Source organism: Adiantum capillus-veneris, chromosome 27 (genome assembly GCF_014529385.1).
Source record: "Adiantum capillus-veneris isolate H3 chromosome 27, ASM1452938v2, whole genome shotgun sequence".
Classification (NCBI taxonomy): domain Eukaryota; kingdom Viridiplantae; phylum Streptophyta; class Polypodiopsida; order Polypodiales; family Pteridaceae; genus Adiantum; species Adiantum capillus-veneris.
In genome coordinates, this window is record NC_140957.1 from 12,431,722 (window position 1) to 12,446,463 (window position 14,742).

The 14,742-nt window shown below is 45.4% G+C and overlaps 1 protein-coding gene across 2 annotated transcripts in view; it reads right to left on the reverse strand.

The window, feature by feature from the left end:
- The window catches only part of LOC147421514 (peroxisome biogenesis factor 10-like), a 55,865-nt gene that overhangs the window by 14,166 nt on the left and 26,957 nt on the right, over positions 1 to 14,742 (reverse strand). For both annotated transcript variants that reach the window (XR_015186865.1, XM_086503739.1), the window contains exons 3-4: positions 10,177 to 10,208; positions 10,006 to 10,095 (exon numbers count right to left, since the gene is read on the reverse strand). Coding sequence is in view for 1 of the 2 variants with exons in the window: in XM_086503739.1 (XP_086359865.1) it covers positions 10,006 to 10,095; positions 10,177 to 10,208 (122 nt within the window). In the remaining variant the exon portion in view is untranslated. The remainder of the gene's footprint in view (positions 1 to 10,005; positions 10,096 to 10,176; positions 10,209 to 14,742) is intronic.

A 14,742-nucleotide genomic window follows, 5' to 3' on the forward strand; every position in this document is an offset into this window, starting at 1 on the left:
TTATTTTACTTATTTGTCAAAGTCTTGGATAGGGCAATTTACTGGGCTTGCTATATAAGAAACCCCTTGCCTCCATTGTATACACATTCAGTTATTTCATTGCCGAGGTTGATTGGTTCAGGAGCCTCCCCTCCTCTGCGCGTTTTGAAACGCCGGCCAACCTGCGAAAGCCACACCCGCTCCTCCTGTCCCCAACGTATTGAAACGCGGCCGTAGGCAAGGCCCAGTTCCCCCCTCCCAGTTTGCGTTTTGAAACGCCGACTAGCGGCCCATCCTCCCCCCTTCACTCATTGTCCACCCCCCCCCCCCTTGGTGAGGCAACGTTTCAAAACGCTGTCCCACACTACACATGAGTTGTCTTTGATCCATCACGGATGGATTGTCAAGACTTCCACCATAAGCCACTGCCAGAACCCAATATTGATTGCAAATTATTCATCTTCTCCTTTCTTTTTTTAAGATGATGCTTGAGAGAATCCTTAAATTGTTGCAGCAAATGATTGTCCAAATTAAGAATATCTCTCTTTGCTACAAAGTTTTGTGTTTAGCTTAATAACCCTTTAATGCCATATAACTACAAGCCTCATCAATGAAGAATAGCTAAAGAATAGAGGGGTTCTTTTGGTAATTGTATCTATGGGATAGAGTCTACCATATGTCTATGAGTCAATGAGATTCTTTCCCTCTGATCTCATTGCTTGAATGGCATAAGAAGTTTCTTCAATAGAAGATCTCATTGATTCTTGCCTATTGATCTCGTTGCTTGAATGGTAGAAAGCAGCAGGGACAGTTCAAACGACTGCCTCTCCTGGACGACTGGAGCGAGGAGTTTGGAGCCCAGAGAGGGGTCTAACCGAGCCTTTGGAGCAGCTTGGTGGAGAGATTTATCACACGGCTTGGAGGAGTGCAGAGTGCTAGGCTTTGAGTGGCCAATTGGTGGGAGTTTCGAGCGGTTTCGAGTTCCAGAGAGGGATAGCAGAAGGTGTGGAGCAGTTTGGCAGAGGCGAGGAAATTGGAGATCTTGCGGCTTGGTTCGTGCGGCCACACTTTGGAGTGCGAGAAGGTTCCCGGAGTTCCAAATCTAGCAACTTCACCATGGCCCCACCTTGCTCAAGCTACGACAAATTGAACAGGAATAACTACGCTCATTGGAATTTGATTATGCGACTCCGGTTCTCACGGAAAGGTTTATGGGATGTTGTCTACGGCTCGAAGCCTCGTCCCACACGAGATTCCCACAATAGGTACACCCGCCTTCAAGATGACGAATATCTCAAATCGTGTGTCGATTGGGATGCGGCTAATACGAAGGCAATGTCGGCCATTGCGGAATCTCTTACAAAGAACCTTTCTCTAGCTATTCAGACCTTGAAGACTACCAATGAAATGTGGTTCAAGCTCGTAGGTATGTTTGATCGGGATTCTACGATGCGAGCAGTCGCCCTTCTTGGACAATTGTTTTGTCACGATTGTGACTGTTGCAGTATTACATACACTCCTAGTTGCAGATACGCCAAGTGCCATGCCAAGGAGAACCCCTGCGCTTCGATGGTCACGACCCTTCGCTCAAGAGACGTGCCTCTTCGCCAAAAGCCACACTCCTTCGACAACTAGTCACACCCCTTTGCTCTACGGGTGCGACTTTTCATCCAATGGTTGCATCCCTTTGCCGAAAGGATGTGTTTTACGTCTAAAATCATGTCTCTTCACCAGGAGACATGTCTTTTCATTTGTGTCTTTTCGTCTCCTATATAAGGAGCCCTTGTATCACACATTCGATCACTCAACACAGAGTCTTTTGAGTCTTGTTTCTGAGTACAGTTCAAGTTTCTTAAGTCTTAATCATGAGTTTAAGTAATGAAGGATTAGCAACTAGAATCCTTATCGTGGTATCAGAGCAAAAAAATTCTTGGGACCCGAAGGTTGTGAGTCTCGCACCCTCACCGCTACACTCTATCCCCTTCCCGCAGTTGCATGGAGGCAGAAGAAAGGTGGTACACATGTGCATATGCCATACGAGCATGAGGTACCTGGTACCTTAAATTTTTTCTGGTTCAATTATATAAGTAAAGACAGAACAAAGATGTAAGTGTGTGGTGTACCTGGAGCGTGTGTGTGGCATACCCGGCAACTTGCACACTGCGTGTACCTGAAGACTTGTGCGCAATAAGTACTTGGAGAGTTGTGCCCCTTCGCCACACCTCTTCCCAAGCGACAGCAGCAACACTCACCAAGCGTCAGCAGAATTCCCCAAGCGGCAACAACGTTTGACGTTTTTATGCGCTGGCTGAATTTTACTCGCTGGCTAAGTTTTTACACCTGGCTGTTACGTTGATGGTTTATTACGCTGGCTACAATTAAGTATAAAACATTAAAAATGTTTTAACTTGCCCGCCCGCCCCAAACTTGGCTGGCCTATCCCAAAATTTACCCAATTTTTTAAAAACCCATATGAACTCACTCACTTGATCATATAAACCCCCAAATAAAATAACTTAACCACCAAAAAAAAACCACCACGTCAAAATGAATGAACTCCAGCATCCGTTTACAGCCAGTGTCAAGTAAAAGGAACCCCTTTCTGAGTGAGTAAATGCAAGGAAGAAGCTATCTCTGCAAATTTTCGATGAACTGCCGATAAAAAGAGCACAAGTCCAAAAAGCTTCGCACTTCTTTAACTCAGGCCAATCTTGAATAGTCTCAATTTTGGCCTGGTCCATCTGTACTCCTTCTGTTGAGACAATGTGTCCTAAGAAATGTATCTCGAGGCAAGCAAAATTCGCTCTTTTTTCGTCTGGCTGTTTCCGCATTTTTGAGGCTTGCTTTGTGCCACCAGCAAAGACTGTTCGTGACTTTTGGCTAGAGCTGATCCATACTCTCAGAGGACAGCTTGAGGGACTTCAGGGCAGCTCCGACCGCATGCGGGAGCGCCGCGAGGCTTTCCTTCGACTCTCGCGCCCTGGGCCTTTCTACACCATTGTCGAGGGGGTGCTCAGATGGCACTACCGACCACCTGTGTGGCTCTTCGCTCCTCCCATCTCTTGATTTAGCCTCATTGTATATATGTTGTTCTTTCATTGGGAGAGTCTCCCACCATGTTTGTTGTAGCCCTCTCTTGCAGAGGTGGTTGTAGCCCTACGGGTAGTTTCCATTAACTAATACAAGGATCTTTTTCTCGGAAAAAAAAAAATTCGCTCTTTTTTGCGTTGATAACCAATTTATGCTTCCGCAATGCCTAAAATACCTGAAGTAGATGATGTCTTTGTTCTGCATTCTAGGAGAAAACTATAATGTCGTCAAAGAAAGTGCCCACAAAAGATCGATACACTCTGAAAATCCTATAATCATTCGATTGAATAATGTCGGAGCATTCGCAAGTCTGAAAGGCATAACCAAATATTTGTACAAACCAAAAGTTGTCCAAAAAGTTGTCTTGTAGACGTCCCCCGGAAGCGATTCGGATCTGATGATATCCACTCTTCAGATCAATCCTGCTAAAACATGAGGATCCCTGTAGTCTGTCGAGTATATCATCAATCCTTAGGATAGGGAATCTGTTCTTAATGATGATTTTATTGAGCTCTATAGTCAATGCACATCCTCCAAGATCCGTCTTTCTTTAATACTAGCAACACCGAAGAGCAGAAAGGTGAAGTGCTAGGTTGGATAAGACCCACTTCAAGAAGTTCTTTAACATGGTTCGTTATTTTTTCATTTTGGGCTCGGCTAACTCGATAAGGTGGTGGTTTGGGTGGTGTACTTCCGGGAATCAAATCAATCGTATGGTCCTTAGGACGAGATGGAGGAAACTCGCATGGTAGGCCTTCAGAGAAACAATCAATCTATGTGTGCAGAAATTCTTGTTGTTTCTTTTCCAATTCAGACATATTTAATTGTTGTTCATCATTCAATTTTTTCAAGAAGATCAAGTAAACAAAAAGACTGGATTTCATTAATTTGAATGGTCGAAGTCAATACAAGTGGAACAGACTCGCTCTTCAATTTTACATCAAGTACAATTTCTATGCCCTTCTCATTCTTCAAAGTCAAATTCCAGGCCCTATAATCGACCACCGTACTATTCTTGTGGAACCAAGGGATTACAAGGAGGACATCACACCCTTTCAAAGGCATGATGTAGAAGTTCTCTTGCCCTAAATACCCCTGACAATGCAAACGAAGTTTGCCAATGACAAGTGTAATGGCAACATCCTGTCCGGGTGCCGCTAGAACAGCCTCTGCAGGACGTAATTCCAAGTCGAGCCGCCAATTCAGGTGAAATGAAGTCGGGTGTCCAAGCTTGTGACAATGCCCTTGTTTGCCACAGTCAAAACACTTGCCTTCATTGAGATACTCGGATTTCTGTTTCTCCGTCAATCGGAGACGAGTATCTTTCTTCTTCTGAAACTTTACTTTGCTCAAGCATTAATATAATAAAGAAATACTGAAAGGGGTGCCATGTTTTGGGGCCAATACCTTTGGTAGCGGAACTACACCGCTGTGTCGACTCAAGTTTTAAAGTTTTAAAGTATTTTAAGTGATTCTCTCATGTGTCGTGTCGGATTCTCGTCTTGGGGTGTCCAAGCTTGTGACAATGCCCTTGTTTGCCACAGTCAAAACACTTGCCTTCATTGAGATACTCGGATTTCTGTTTCTCCGTCAATCGGAGACGAGTATCTTTCTTCTTCTGAAACTTCTTTTTCCTTCTGTTGTCATTGGTCGAATTTTGTCCGGTCCTTGATGTCAATTGTTGATCTGTTGGATAAGTCAGGTTACCCGAATGCATAGCAAACCCTTGCTTGGCATGTCCCATCAATTGTTGGATGGATTCGGATTTTTGTAGTAAACAGTAATCTCGAATCTCTTTAGGGAGTCCACAGCAAAACTGCTCGATTTGCTACTTAAAACTAGAAAAGCATCCCAAAATCTTTCACAACATAGATCCAAAGTGTCCCCCTTGGTCATCCGAAGATGATTCCAAGCTGTTAGCACATCACGTTCGCACTCCTGAGTGAGCCAAGAGGTAATAAAAAGTCGCTTGAATTTAAGCCACTTGGTCGGTGCTTCTTCTTGTGAGAGAAGAGTGGACCACCCTGTCTGTGCATTTCCTTTCAGATAAGATGTGCTCTAAGTAGCACCCTCCAAAAAAAGCTATGTCAAATTGCTTAATGAAGGCAAGGGCTCTGTGGGCATGGGCATCTCTAAACCCTGAAAAGGTATCAAATTTCAGTGCTTGTCCACCTTCCTTGAATTCTTTGGTCTTCTTTCTTCAAGAAAGTCATATTGATTTGCTCTATAAAAATGCTTCCTCTTCGAATAAAACATCTGGTCCTCGGAGTCCGAACTCTCAGAAGAGGACGAATCCTCGTCAAAACTATCAAAAAATTGTCACGATCTCCGGAAGCATCTGCTTTTCTTGGCCGCCTTCTTGTTCTTTTCATGTCTCTGATTCTTTCATTGTTTCTTGCCCTTTTTGTCCTCATCACTCGAATCAGAAGAGGAAGAGCTATACAAGCTGTAAGAAGAACATGAGGACGAACTAGACAATCCCTCAAAGCGTACATGCTTCTTCTGTTTTCTTGCATTCGCACAAGAAGATTGACGACCCAAATAGCCAGGGTAGTATATTCCCTTGTTGCGTCTCTTTAAATACTTCTTGGCCCCCAGAAGTTGGTTGACTCGTCTTTCGACGACAACTTCGAGTTCATCTTCAATGAACATCCGTGGGATAGGAGGTTTCTCGAGGGTTGACTTTAAGGGGAAGTCGATGGCTATCTTCCATCGGGAATGCACTTCATCGATCAGGTGTCGGGTCAAGAAATTTGCATATTGGGGATCCTTGAAAACTGAAGCATTTGCTTTGTGCAAGCTTCAACTTCTTGTTGACGTTACATCTCCATTTGTTCGTACTTCCTAGGCCGAGGTGGCTCGTATTCTACATCTCCTGTTCCATTCGAATTTCCCGTGCTCTCACCCGATCTGGAATTGTCCGGTGGGTTCGTCTGATTCTTGTAGGAGTCATCACTTCAATCCATGTGTGCCGCAGAAAAAGAGATCGGATTTTCCGGTGGAAGGCAAATCGATTGAGCTTTGATACCACTGTCACAAACTAATGACGTGGCATGCCCACCTGGGCAGGGAGCATATGACGTGGACAATAGTATCTTGTGCGCTTCGGCACCTCTTTCTCCATCTTCCTCCTGCGGGTTGCTATAAGTTAGTAGGGTTAGGATTATTAATTCCTAACCCCTTGGGCCACTCAACAGAACGTTATAAGTTGGGGTTTTCTTCTGTTTCTTTTGCTCTTCTTGCCTTAAAGTCTCTCGGCTGGTTCTTGCAAAACTTTAAGTCAAGTTAGTTCAAGACCCGAAGGTCACTCATATGTCCTAGCACCATGTCGATGACTTCAAATGCAAATACTACATAGAGAGAACTGATTATAGCACAAAGGATTCTGGCTTTGACCACGAGATAAACATGGACCACCTTTCTAGGAGAAGTGAGTCTGGGGTAGGCCAAACAAACGCATTGATCCTATGTATATAACCTCCATGCAAAAACCCAACCCTAAAACACGTCAAAAGGAGGAGGGCAAGGGGGGGGGGGGGGGGGGGTGGCAAGCATTAAGCAAGGCCCTTGCTTAGTAAAGGGTAAGCAGGCCAGTTTGCTTTGTAAATGATCAAGCACAAGCACAGCCTGTGCTTTCATGCCAGCTCCCTTGCTTCCTTCAAAAAAAAGAGACTAAAGCGAGCCAAATATGTAGTGATAGGGTTGTAGGGTGTAGCAAAATCTTAGAAACGTGAGCCACCTCTCTGAATTCAAAGCTTCGGAGTTTTGAGTCCGTCAAACGAACGTTGCGAAGAGAAGCTCCTGAACTTACATATCTGCAGCCTTTCTGTTCAGGGGTTTTCTTTGCCCTCCTTATTCCCTGCAGAAACCTCTTGTTGCGGCCTCCTTTCTGGCGAGAGAGGCACTGTTTCTCTTTGCCCTCCTTGTTCGCTGCACGATCCTCTTGTTGTGGCCTCCTTTCTCAAGCGCCCCTATCTGCATTAGAGGATTCGGATCACTTTGTGTCACAAGGCGGGCACCACGTGCCAATAGAAAAGAACAGACTAAACAACTTTAAGCACTTCAAATAACAACTGAACAGAGAGAGAGAGAGAGAGAGAGAGAGAGAGAGAGACAACACGCGACACGGAGTGGCGGAATTCCACCCCAGAGAGTATTGGCCCCAAACCTTGGCACCCCTTTCGGTATTTCTTTATATTTCATCAATGCAGTACAAGCCGGTACTCCGCACTCTGCACCTTCTTTAGGAAGCATGCCAGAGAATGAGCCCTAGCCTCATATTTAAAGGCCCTTGGTCTGAAAAGCAACTACAGTAAAAAGCCTTTAAAACTCAAAAGCTTCTGGTTCAAAAGCAAAGCCAAAAAGCTGCCAACGCAATTTACGGAAATCCATACAGCCTGCCACGTCATCAGCCACAACGCGAAAATCCGTACAACCTGCCAGGTCATCATGTCAACGCAATTTTCGGAATCTGTCTACTTCCCTTAGGGTTAGGGTTAGGGTTTCTGCAGTTTTAGGGTTAGGGTTTTCAGAATTAGGATTTCAGCAGTTAGGGTTTTTGGCAGAAATTAGGGTTTAGGCCCCTCGGCCACATCTGTAGGTTGACTCCATTCTTTAGGCTTTGACACGTCAGCAGTTTGTTACATCTCCCCTTCTTGAAAGAGAGTAATCGTCCGCGATTACAACATATCTGCAAAACAACTCAAGTTAGTTCAAAAATTTCTGAGGGACATTCCGAGGGACAATCAGTTTGCTCTTTTTATTAAGGAGTTAGCTTCTCCTTTCTGCTCTTTTGATCAAGGAGTTAGCTTCTCCTTTCGGCTATTTTGATCAAGGAGTTAGCTTCTCCTTCTCCAGATCGGTACTCTTGATATTCCGGCGTACTAAAATTAGCCATCACACCCAGACCGTACTAATCTTCCACGGGTGTCTTGATGCACTAATATTACATACCCAGGCAATCTCATCCAATTAGGAATATTCAATGGTTGGCACATCGCAATGCAACACAAATGCTCACATATGCATGTTACAAGACATAGAAACATAAAGCCGCCGATGAACACTCCTCCCGCATAACCTAACAAGGTCCGGGCTGGGAGATATTCAACGACTCCCTCATCACTCCTCCAGCATAACCTAAAAAGGTCCGGGCCGGGAGATATAGAGGCCTTTTACAACCAAACACCCCCCAGACCACAGCCTGCGTCGTTTGGAGGTGCTGAAAGTAACCACTGCTCAGACTTCTTAATACTCCTCCCGCATAACCATCCAAGTCTGGGCCGGGAGTCACAACAAAAATTATTTTACAAGCATACAACCAAACGCTCCCTAGGCATCGGCCTGCGTCGTTCGGAGGTTTTCAAACATACAACGAAACGCTCCCCAGGCATCGGCCTATGTCGTTCCGAGGTTTTCAAACATACAACGAAACGCTCCCCAAGCATCGGCTTGCGACGTTCCGAGGTTCAAACAATACCAAAACAATATTTCTCACTTCTCCACCCGGGAGTAAAATCACCAATCATTGAAACCAGTATCAAACCAGAGTCAAACAATTCACATCGGCACCAAAACATGTTCAAAACAGATAGCATCCATTTCAAACAAATTCCAAACAGGATCACCAAACAAGTTCTCAAACAGATTTCAAACTTAAAAAGCAATCTTGACATCAGTCGAGCTCGAAAAGTCGACTGACTTTCCATCCTTAAACCTGCACCAAAATTAGGGTTGGGTTCATTATATAAGGTCGTAGCCAACCACAGCATGGTCCATCAGCTCTTGGACAAATAGTGTTTCTTTGGCGGCGATGGTAGTCCGAAGAGATAGCAATCACACCGAGCCTCTAAGGTTACCAACTCGAGAAGAGACATCTACTGAGGGATGCCGAGAAATTTCAAGATATAATCTGCTAGGGTTTCGATGGCAAGCATTTCAGGATACCCCACTCTGCCAGAAGTTGCACTCCGAAGGAAGATGTCGGAAACCATATAACTTCGGGCAAAAATTTTCTTGAAAGCTTGCCAAGTCCTTGGAGTATGCTGCTTGGTAGCTATAGACATCAACATCTGCATGGCACTGCTTCTGAGAAAAACAGTGACTTGAAACAAATCTGGATCCTTCTCTTGCAAGTGATCTTAATTGGCTTATACCCTATAAGACATGAGCAGTGAAGATGGAAGCGCGCGCAGGTTTAGGGTTTAGGGTTTGCAGGTTTTAGGGTTAGGGTTTTCAGAATTAGGGTTTCAGCAGTTAGGGTTTTTGGCAGAAATTAGGGTTTAGCAGTTAGGGTTTCTAGAAGAAATTAGGGTTTAGGCCCCTCGGCCACATCTGTAAGTTGACTCCATTCTTTAGGCTTTGACACGTCAGCAGTTTGTTACATTTTGGCTCGACATGCACGACGCCCGGTCAGACTACTGACCATGGAGGAGATTGATGAGATCCGCCAATGACCGATGCTGGATCTCCTGTGATCTAGCTATCCCAGGTAGCTGTTTAGCTGCTTGGTTCACACCTAGCAGTTCAGGATTCCATAGTATTTTATTTTGTCATTTTGTCATTTCTGTCATTTTGTCATCTTGTTAGTCTGACTTCGTATCAGATCCACCACATTGTAACTTTCTGGTCTCATAGGTCACTCTGGCCTTTTGAAGACGTTAATATAACATTTCATTTCATTTCATATCTCTCTCTTATTTTTTACTTTATGTTCCCCAGACATTGTACGAGAGTCACACATGGATGTAACCTTTTGGTCTCATAGGGCATTTTGGCCTTTTGAAGACATAAATATAACATTTTATTTCATTGAGAGAGAGAGAGAGAGAGAGAGAGAGAGAGAGAGAGAGACATGTTTGCAATGCGCATGCACGAGTAAAGAAGTGCTGAAGTGTCAAACAATTACACACCAAAGGATGTCAAAATTAATGATACCTGAGAAATATTGCTGTATTCCTCCCCAAGTGTTTGAACTCCTAAACCAGTGGTAAGAAAAAAGTAAAGAGCTTGACCAACCAGCTTTGTCTGTATAGGAAAATGATCAACAATTAGCTAATCAACATGTAAATCTCTTGTTTATACTTTCTGAACTGATAATTGATTTACCTCATTCTGATATGCTGTCGCGCGCAGTTGACCTGCATCAAGGTTGCACATTTCAGATGCTTGCATCAAAACCACTACTATATACATATACACCTAGATGGATCCAGGATAAGCCAAATTTCCCTTCAAAGGAAAATGCAAGGTGGAGACTCCGCCCATTTAAAAGACACTATAAGCATCACTATAGCTAAAAGTCACGATGGGAAACTCACCATAAAACACTTAAGCAGACACTTCTTGTAAAGAAGCTCCCCACTACCAAGCGCACTTTTTCCCTACCGCTGTAGTCTCTCCCAAGTCCCATCAGGCTCCCTCCTCACCCTCCCCCCTACCCACACCACTCCTCTCTTTTATAGGCTACCCTTGCATGCTAATGATTTGGAACCCCACCCCACCCCCCCCAACTCTCTCTCTCTCTCTCTCTCTCTCTCTCTCTCTCTCTCTCTCTCTCTCTCTCTCTCTCTCTCTCTCTCTCAGTGTTCGAGGTTGGAGAGAGTTCACGGCCACCCCTATCTGTACCTTTTGTTGATTTGAATGCTCCGCAAGGTCAAGGGTATATGATTGGGCAACTAGAGGAGGATGCGTTCAGGACAGAGTTGGTTGCTATTGTGAATGTGTTCTCTCGGTTGGTGCAGAATCCTAAGTTTATGGAGTATCTGCAAGCGCCGTCAGTGCCACAGCAGACAAGGTAACCGTCTCATGCAGTAGAGCCTATTGATGCTCAAACCAAGGCCCCTTGTGTGTCCCACTATGGCGGGGAGCACTCACATGTTGCGGAGTCACGTGGGACTCCAAGACATATTCCTTTTGTCCACGAACAGGTGATTAGGATGCCTATTCCACACGCTTTACCAGTTCAGCCAGCCACCTCTTTTGAATGGACAGGGAACTAGTTTCCATGCTATGCAACAGGTTTTTCCACCACCCACGATATATCCTTGGTATTTCAAGGGTGGATCAATGTTTCAGAGCATGGCTGGTTATGCGCCTGGAAACCAGCAATATATGCCAAGAACAGTGTTTGGGGTATGCAAGGCATGATGCCAAACCCCATGTATAGAAATATTGGCATGCAGCAAGAGTTTCAGTGCAACCAGGGCCACTTTGGGGTGCCACAGGGCAATTTTGGCATGGCTGGTTTTTCTGACCAGCAGCCACATATGGCATCAATGACGCAAAATGTCAATGGCCAAGGGGCGCCGATGATCCCTATTATAGTACCCATGTTACAGACGCTTCCCTATGACAATTTGGGAGCACTGGAAAAGCCAAAAGCCTTAAAAGAAGGTGGTGCAACTCTAAAGTTTGGTACTTTCAACGGCTTTGAGGATAAGGCAAAGGCTCTTACTTTCCTTTAGCAGTTTGATACAGCTTATGAGGGGGGATTTTACAAAGGCCTCTAAGGTTAGGAAAGCTGCCACTTTCGTGAAAGGCAATGCGCTTACATGGTGGACGACACTGTTGATGCAAGGACAAGTACCCGCCACATGGGTATACTTCAAGAAAATGTTTGCATCTGTGTGGCTCTCAAATGAATATGAAGCCGACGTCACGACGGATTGGCACCAGCTCACTGTGGCTACTTGCAAGAGCCTACATGAGTACACTCGGAGTGTTACTCTCAATAACCTCCTACAAGTTTGTGCCACTGACAAAGCAGATTGAGAAGTATTGTTGTGGGCTGCCTAAAGGGCTTCGAGATTACTGTACAAAGAACAGAGTGGCTACCCTCCATAGTTACCGGGGAACGCGTTCCCTAGGCCCTGGTGTTTTTTAAAGTGTGCAAGGACTCAAAATGCACCCCCTCACACCCATTCCCTTCTCAAGCAAATCCACATGCCCTCAAGGTCTAAGGCTTAAGCCTTAAGCTCTCTCGACTCTCGAGTCTCGAGCTCTCCCCCTCTCACTCTCTCAAGCTCTCTCCCTCTCTCTCTCTCTCTCTCTCTCTCTCTCAAGCTCTCTTCCTCTCCCTCTCCCTCCCCCTCTCACATCATCCATGGCCTAGGGGTCTTCAAATCGAGTTTTTTTGTGAGTATTAGAGTCAAAGGACTCTAATACTACTTGTATTCAAATTTCAAACATATAGAGCTGAAAATTGCATTATTTGGGTGTTTTTTATGCCTCCCGTTCCGCGCCGTTCCTGTTCCGGACCCCTGGCCGCTCCCCCGCTCCGCGGGGGTCCCCATCGCCGTTCCCGTTCCGCGTTCCGGGTAACTCTGCTACCCTCTGCTTATGGAAATTGCCAACACTGGTCTTGCCTTGTTGAAGGGAGAGGACAGTGGGTTTCAGGGCAACATGGAAGGGGTCCACAAAAGAAAAATTCAGCAAAGTAGCCCATTGTGAAAGCGACTCCTGAAGCGTCCCGAGGGTCAAAAAAGGCAAGAACTCAGCCAAGACGTCTGAAACCGGCCTGTAGGGCGGTGGACTTTGGCTTCCACCCAAAACTTTACTTTAAGCTTTACGACACAAAGGAACTTCACGAATAAGCTTGTGACTGGTATTCAACACTTCAAGACAAACCACGGCCTGGTAGAGCAAACAACGACACCATGTTGGCCCCAAAGACTGGCGCCCCTTTCGATATTTCTTTATTCTTATTATACTTGAAAAAAACCTGTAAAATTCTACAAGCTGTCCTACTTTTATCGGGCTGGAATTCCTCTACTCTAACCCGATTTCGGCAACATAACCATAGTAGAAGTCTCCACGGGACAAAATCCCAAGTACACGGTGACTTTCCACGCACTCTAGAGCACTTCTCAAAACCTGGCGAGAAATTGCAACACGCTGAATTCTCTGTTTTGCGATCTGATTCCGTGCCGATTACTTCTGTGGATAGCCCTCGGGCTCTTGCACCTGTAAGGTCACTTGCCCCTTGAATTAAACGAGATTCCTCGTGGGACATATCTCTAAATTGTCTTGTAGAAGCACCCAATGCTTTCCCGAGGCTCCCCTAGCAAATAAACAATCCAAACGCTTGCACCTAACCCTCACCAAACTGTCCAAACCTGTCCATGGCTGTAATTGCAAGTTTTTGACTCAATTTCATAACGACGCAAATATCCCTGTAGGTCAAAAGTTCACGTCAAGGACCCTTTCCCATGCAGTATGGAAGCTTTCCAGTGAGCTGCAGGTCAATTTCAGCATGCTGTAAGTTTCTGTTTTTCCACTGTTAGGTGCCTACTACCCTGTACACACATCCCAAGGCCTTTTCGAGGCTCCCCTAGCAATTCCCTACAGTTTAGGTGCGAAACCCTAAACCTGTAGAAAAACACAGCAGGCTGTAATTCTCTGTTTTGGACCGTTTTGAGCGGAGCGAGCACGCCTACGCGTGTCTCAGGTGCTGCCGCACGCAATGGGACAGTTCCCCTATAAATCGGATCAGTTTTCACGCGGAAAAACTCTCCGTTTTCGCATTCCTTCATGATGGAACTGTGCGTACCTGAAGGGGATTAGCAATTAGCTAATCCGTTTCCTGTACGTAAGGCTCTTGCCTTGGCAAACGCACATAAAACCCCCAGAACTGTACATGGTCATCTGAGAAGCCCAACTAGTGGGGCATTACCATATGTGCAAAGGGGGGAGAGAGGTGCGCGAGAGAAAATCGTCGCGCTACATAGAGTAAGGGAGAAGGTAAGCTTTCCGTTAAAGCTGTGAGCACCTACCCCACTACTCACACACGTTGTGGCACACACTTCTGGGCAAAAATCAGCCCCCTCTCTTGAAATGGGCGCCACCAGCTCGGATGAGTCTGGCAATTGCATCTCCAACCGCCAAGTGTCCAGTTTGCCTCTTTTGAGTCAATTTCCTAGTGCCCACCAACTTATAAGTGTAGCGAGGGGCCTAAATAACTTTGAACCGAGCCTAGACACCCTTTTACTACTCGGATTCCAGTGCCAATTGGCCCGACCAACTCGTGGTGACCTACCCTTCCCGACTACGGGTGAAACTCTCGGTCGTCAGTAGTTTCACACTAGCCATACAATGTCCGGCCATTTGCAACTTTAAAAAGAGCGTCCCAAAAATTAAACAAAAATCAACAGAAACCAACAACTCAAGTTAGCAATTGCCACGTCCTCATGACAACATCTGAAGGACGGGCCAAGAAAAAGAAAAGGAAGCATTTGTGCGCAAGTCGTTCGAGGAGAAGAAGGCTTTAATGGCTCAGAACAAATGCTTTATATGCGAGTAGCCTGGGCATTTTATTGCAAATTGTCCCCAGAGGAGGAGGCCAGCTGACTCAGAGGACAAATAGGACAGGAAAGGCGAGAAGGCTAAACCCACGACAAATCTAGTGCCAAATATGGTGGGTGACATGCCAAGTTCAGATGCCAGTGAGCTATGTTGAGCGTGGGGTAAAGTCTCAGACCAGACAGCACTTATCTTCTTTGATACAGGTGCTAAAGCAAACTTTATCTCATCAGAGTTGGCCATCAAGCTGGGCATCAAAGCTAAAGAGATGGGATACACAATAGAGGCAGAATTGGCATGTCTTGGCCACTCAAAGTGTGTTATGCCAATCATTGGAGAGTTGCGTCTGCATATCCAGTCATATGTGGCCACAGA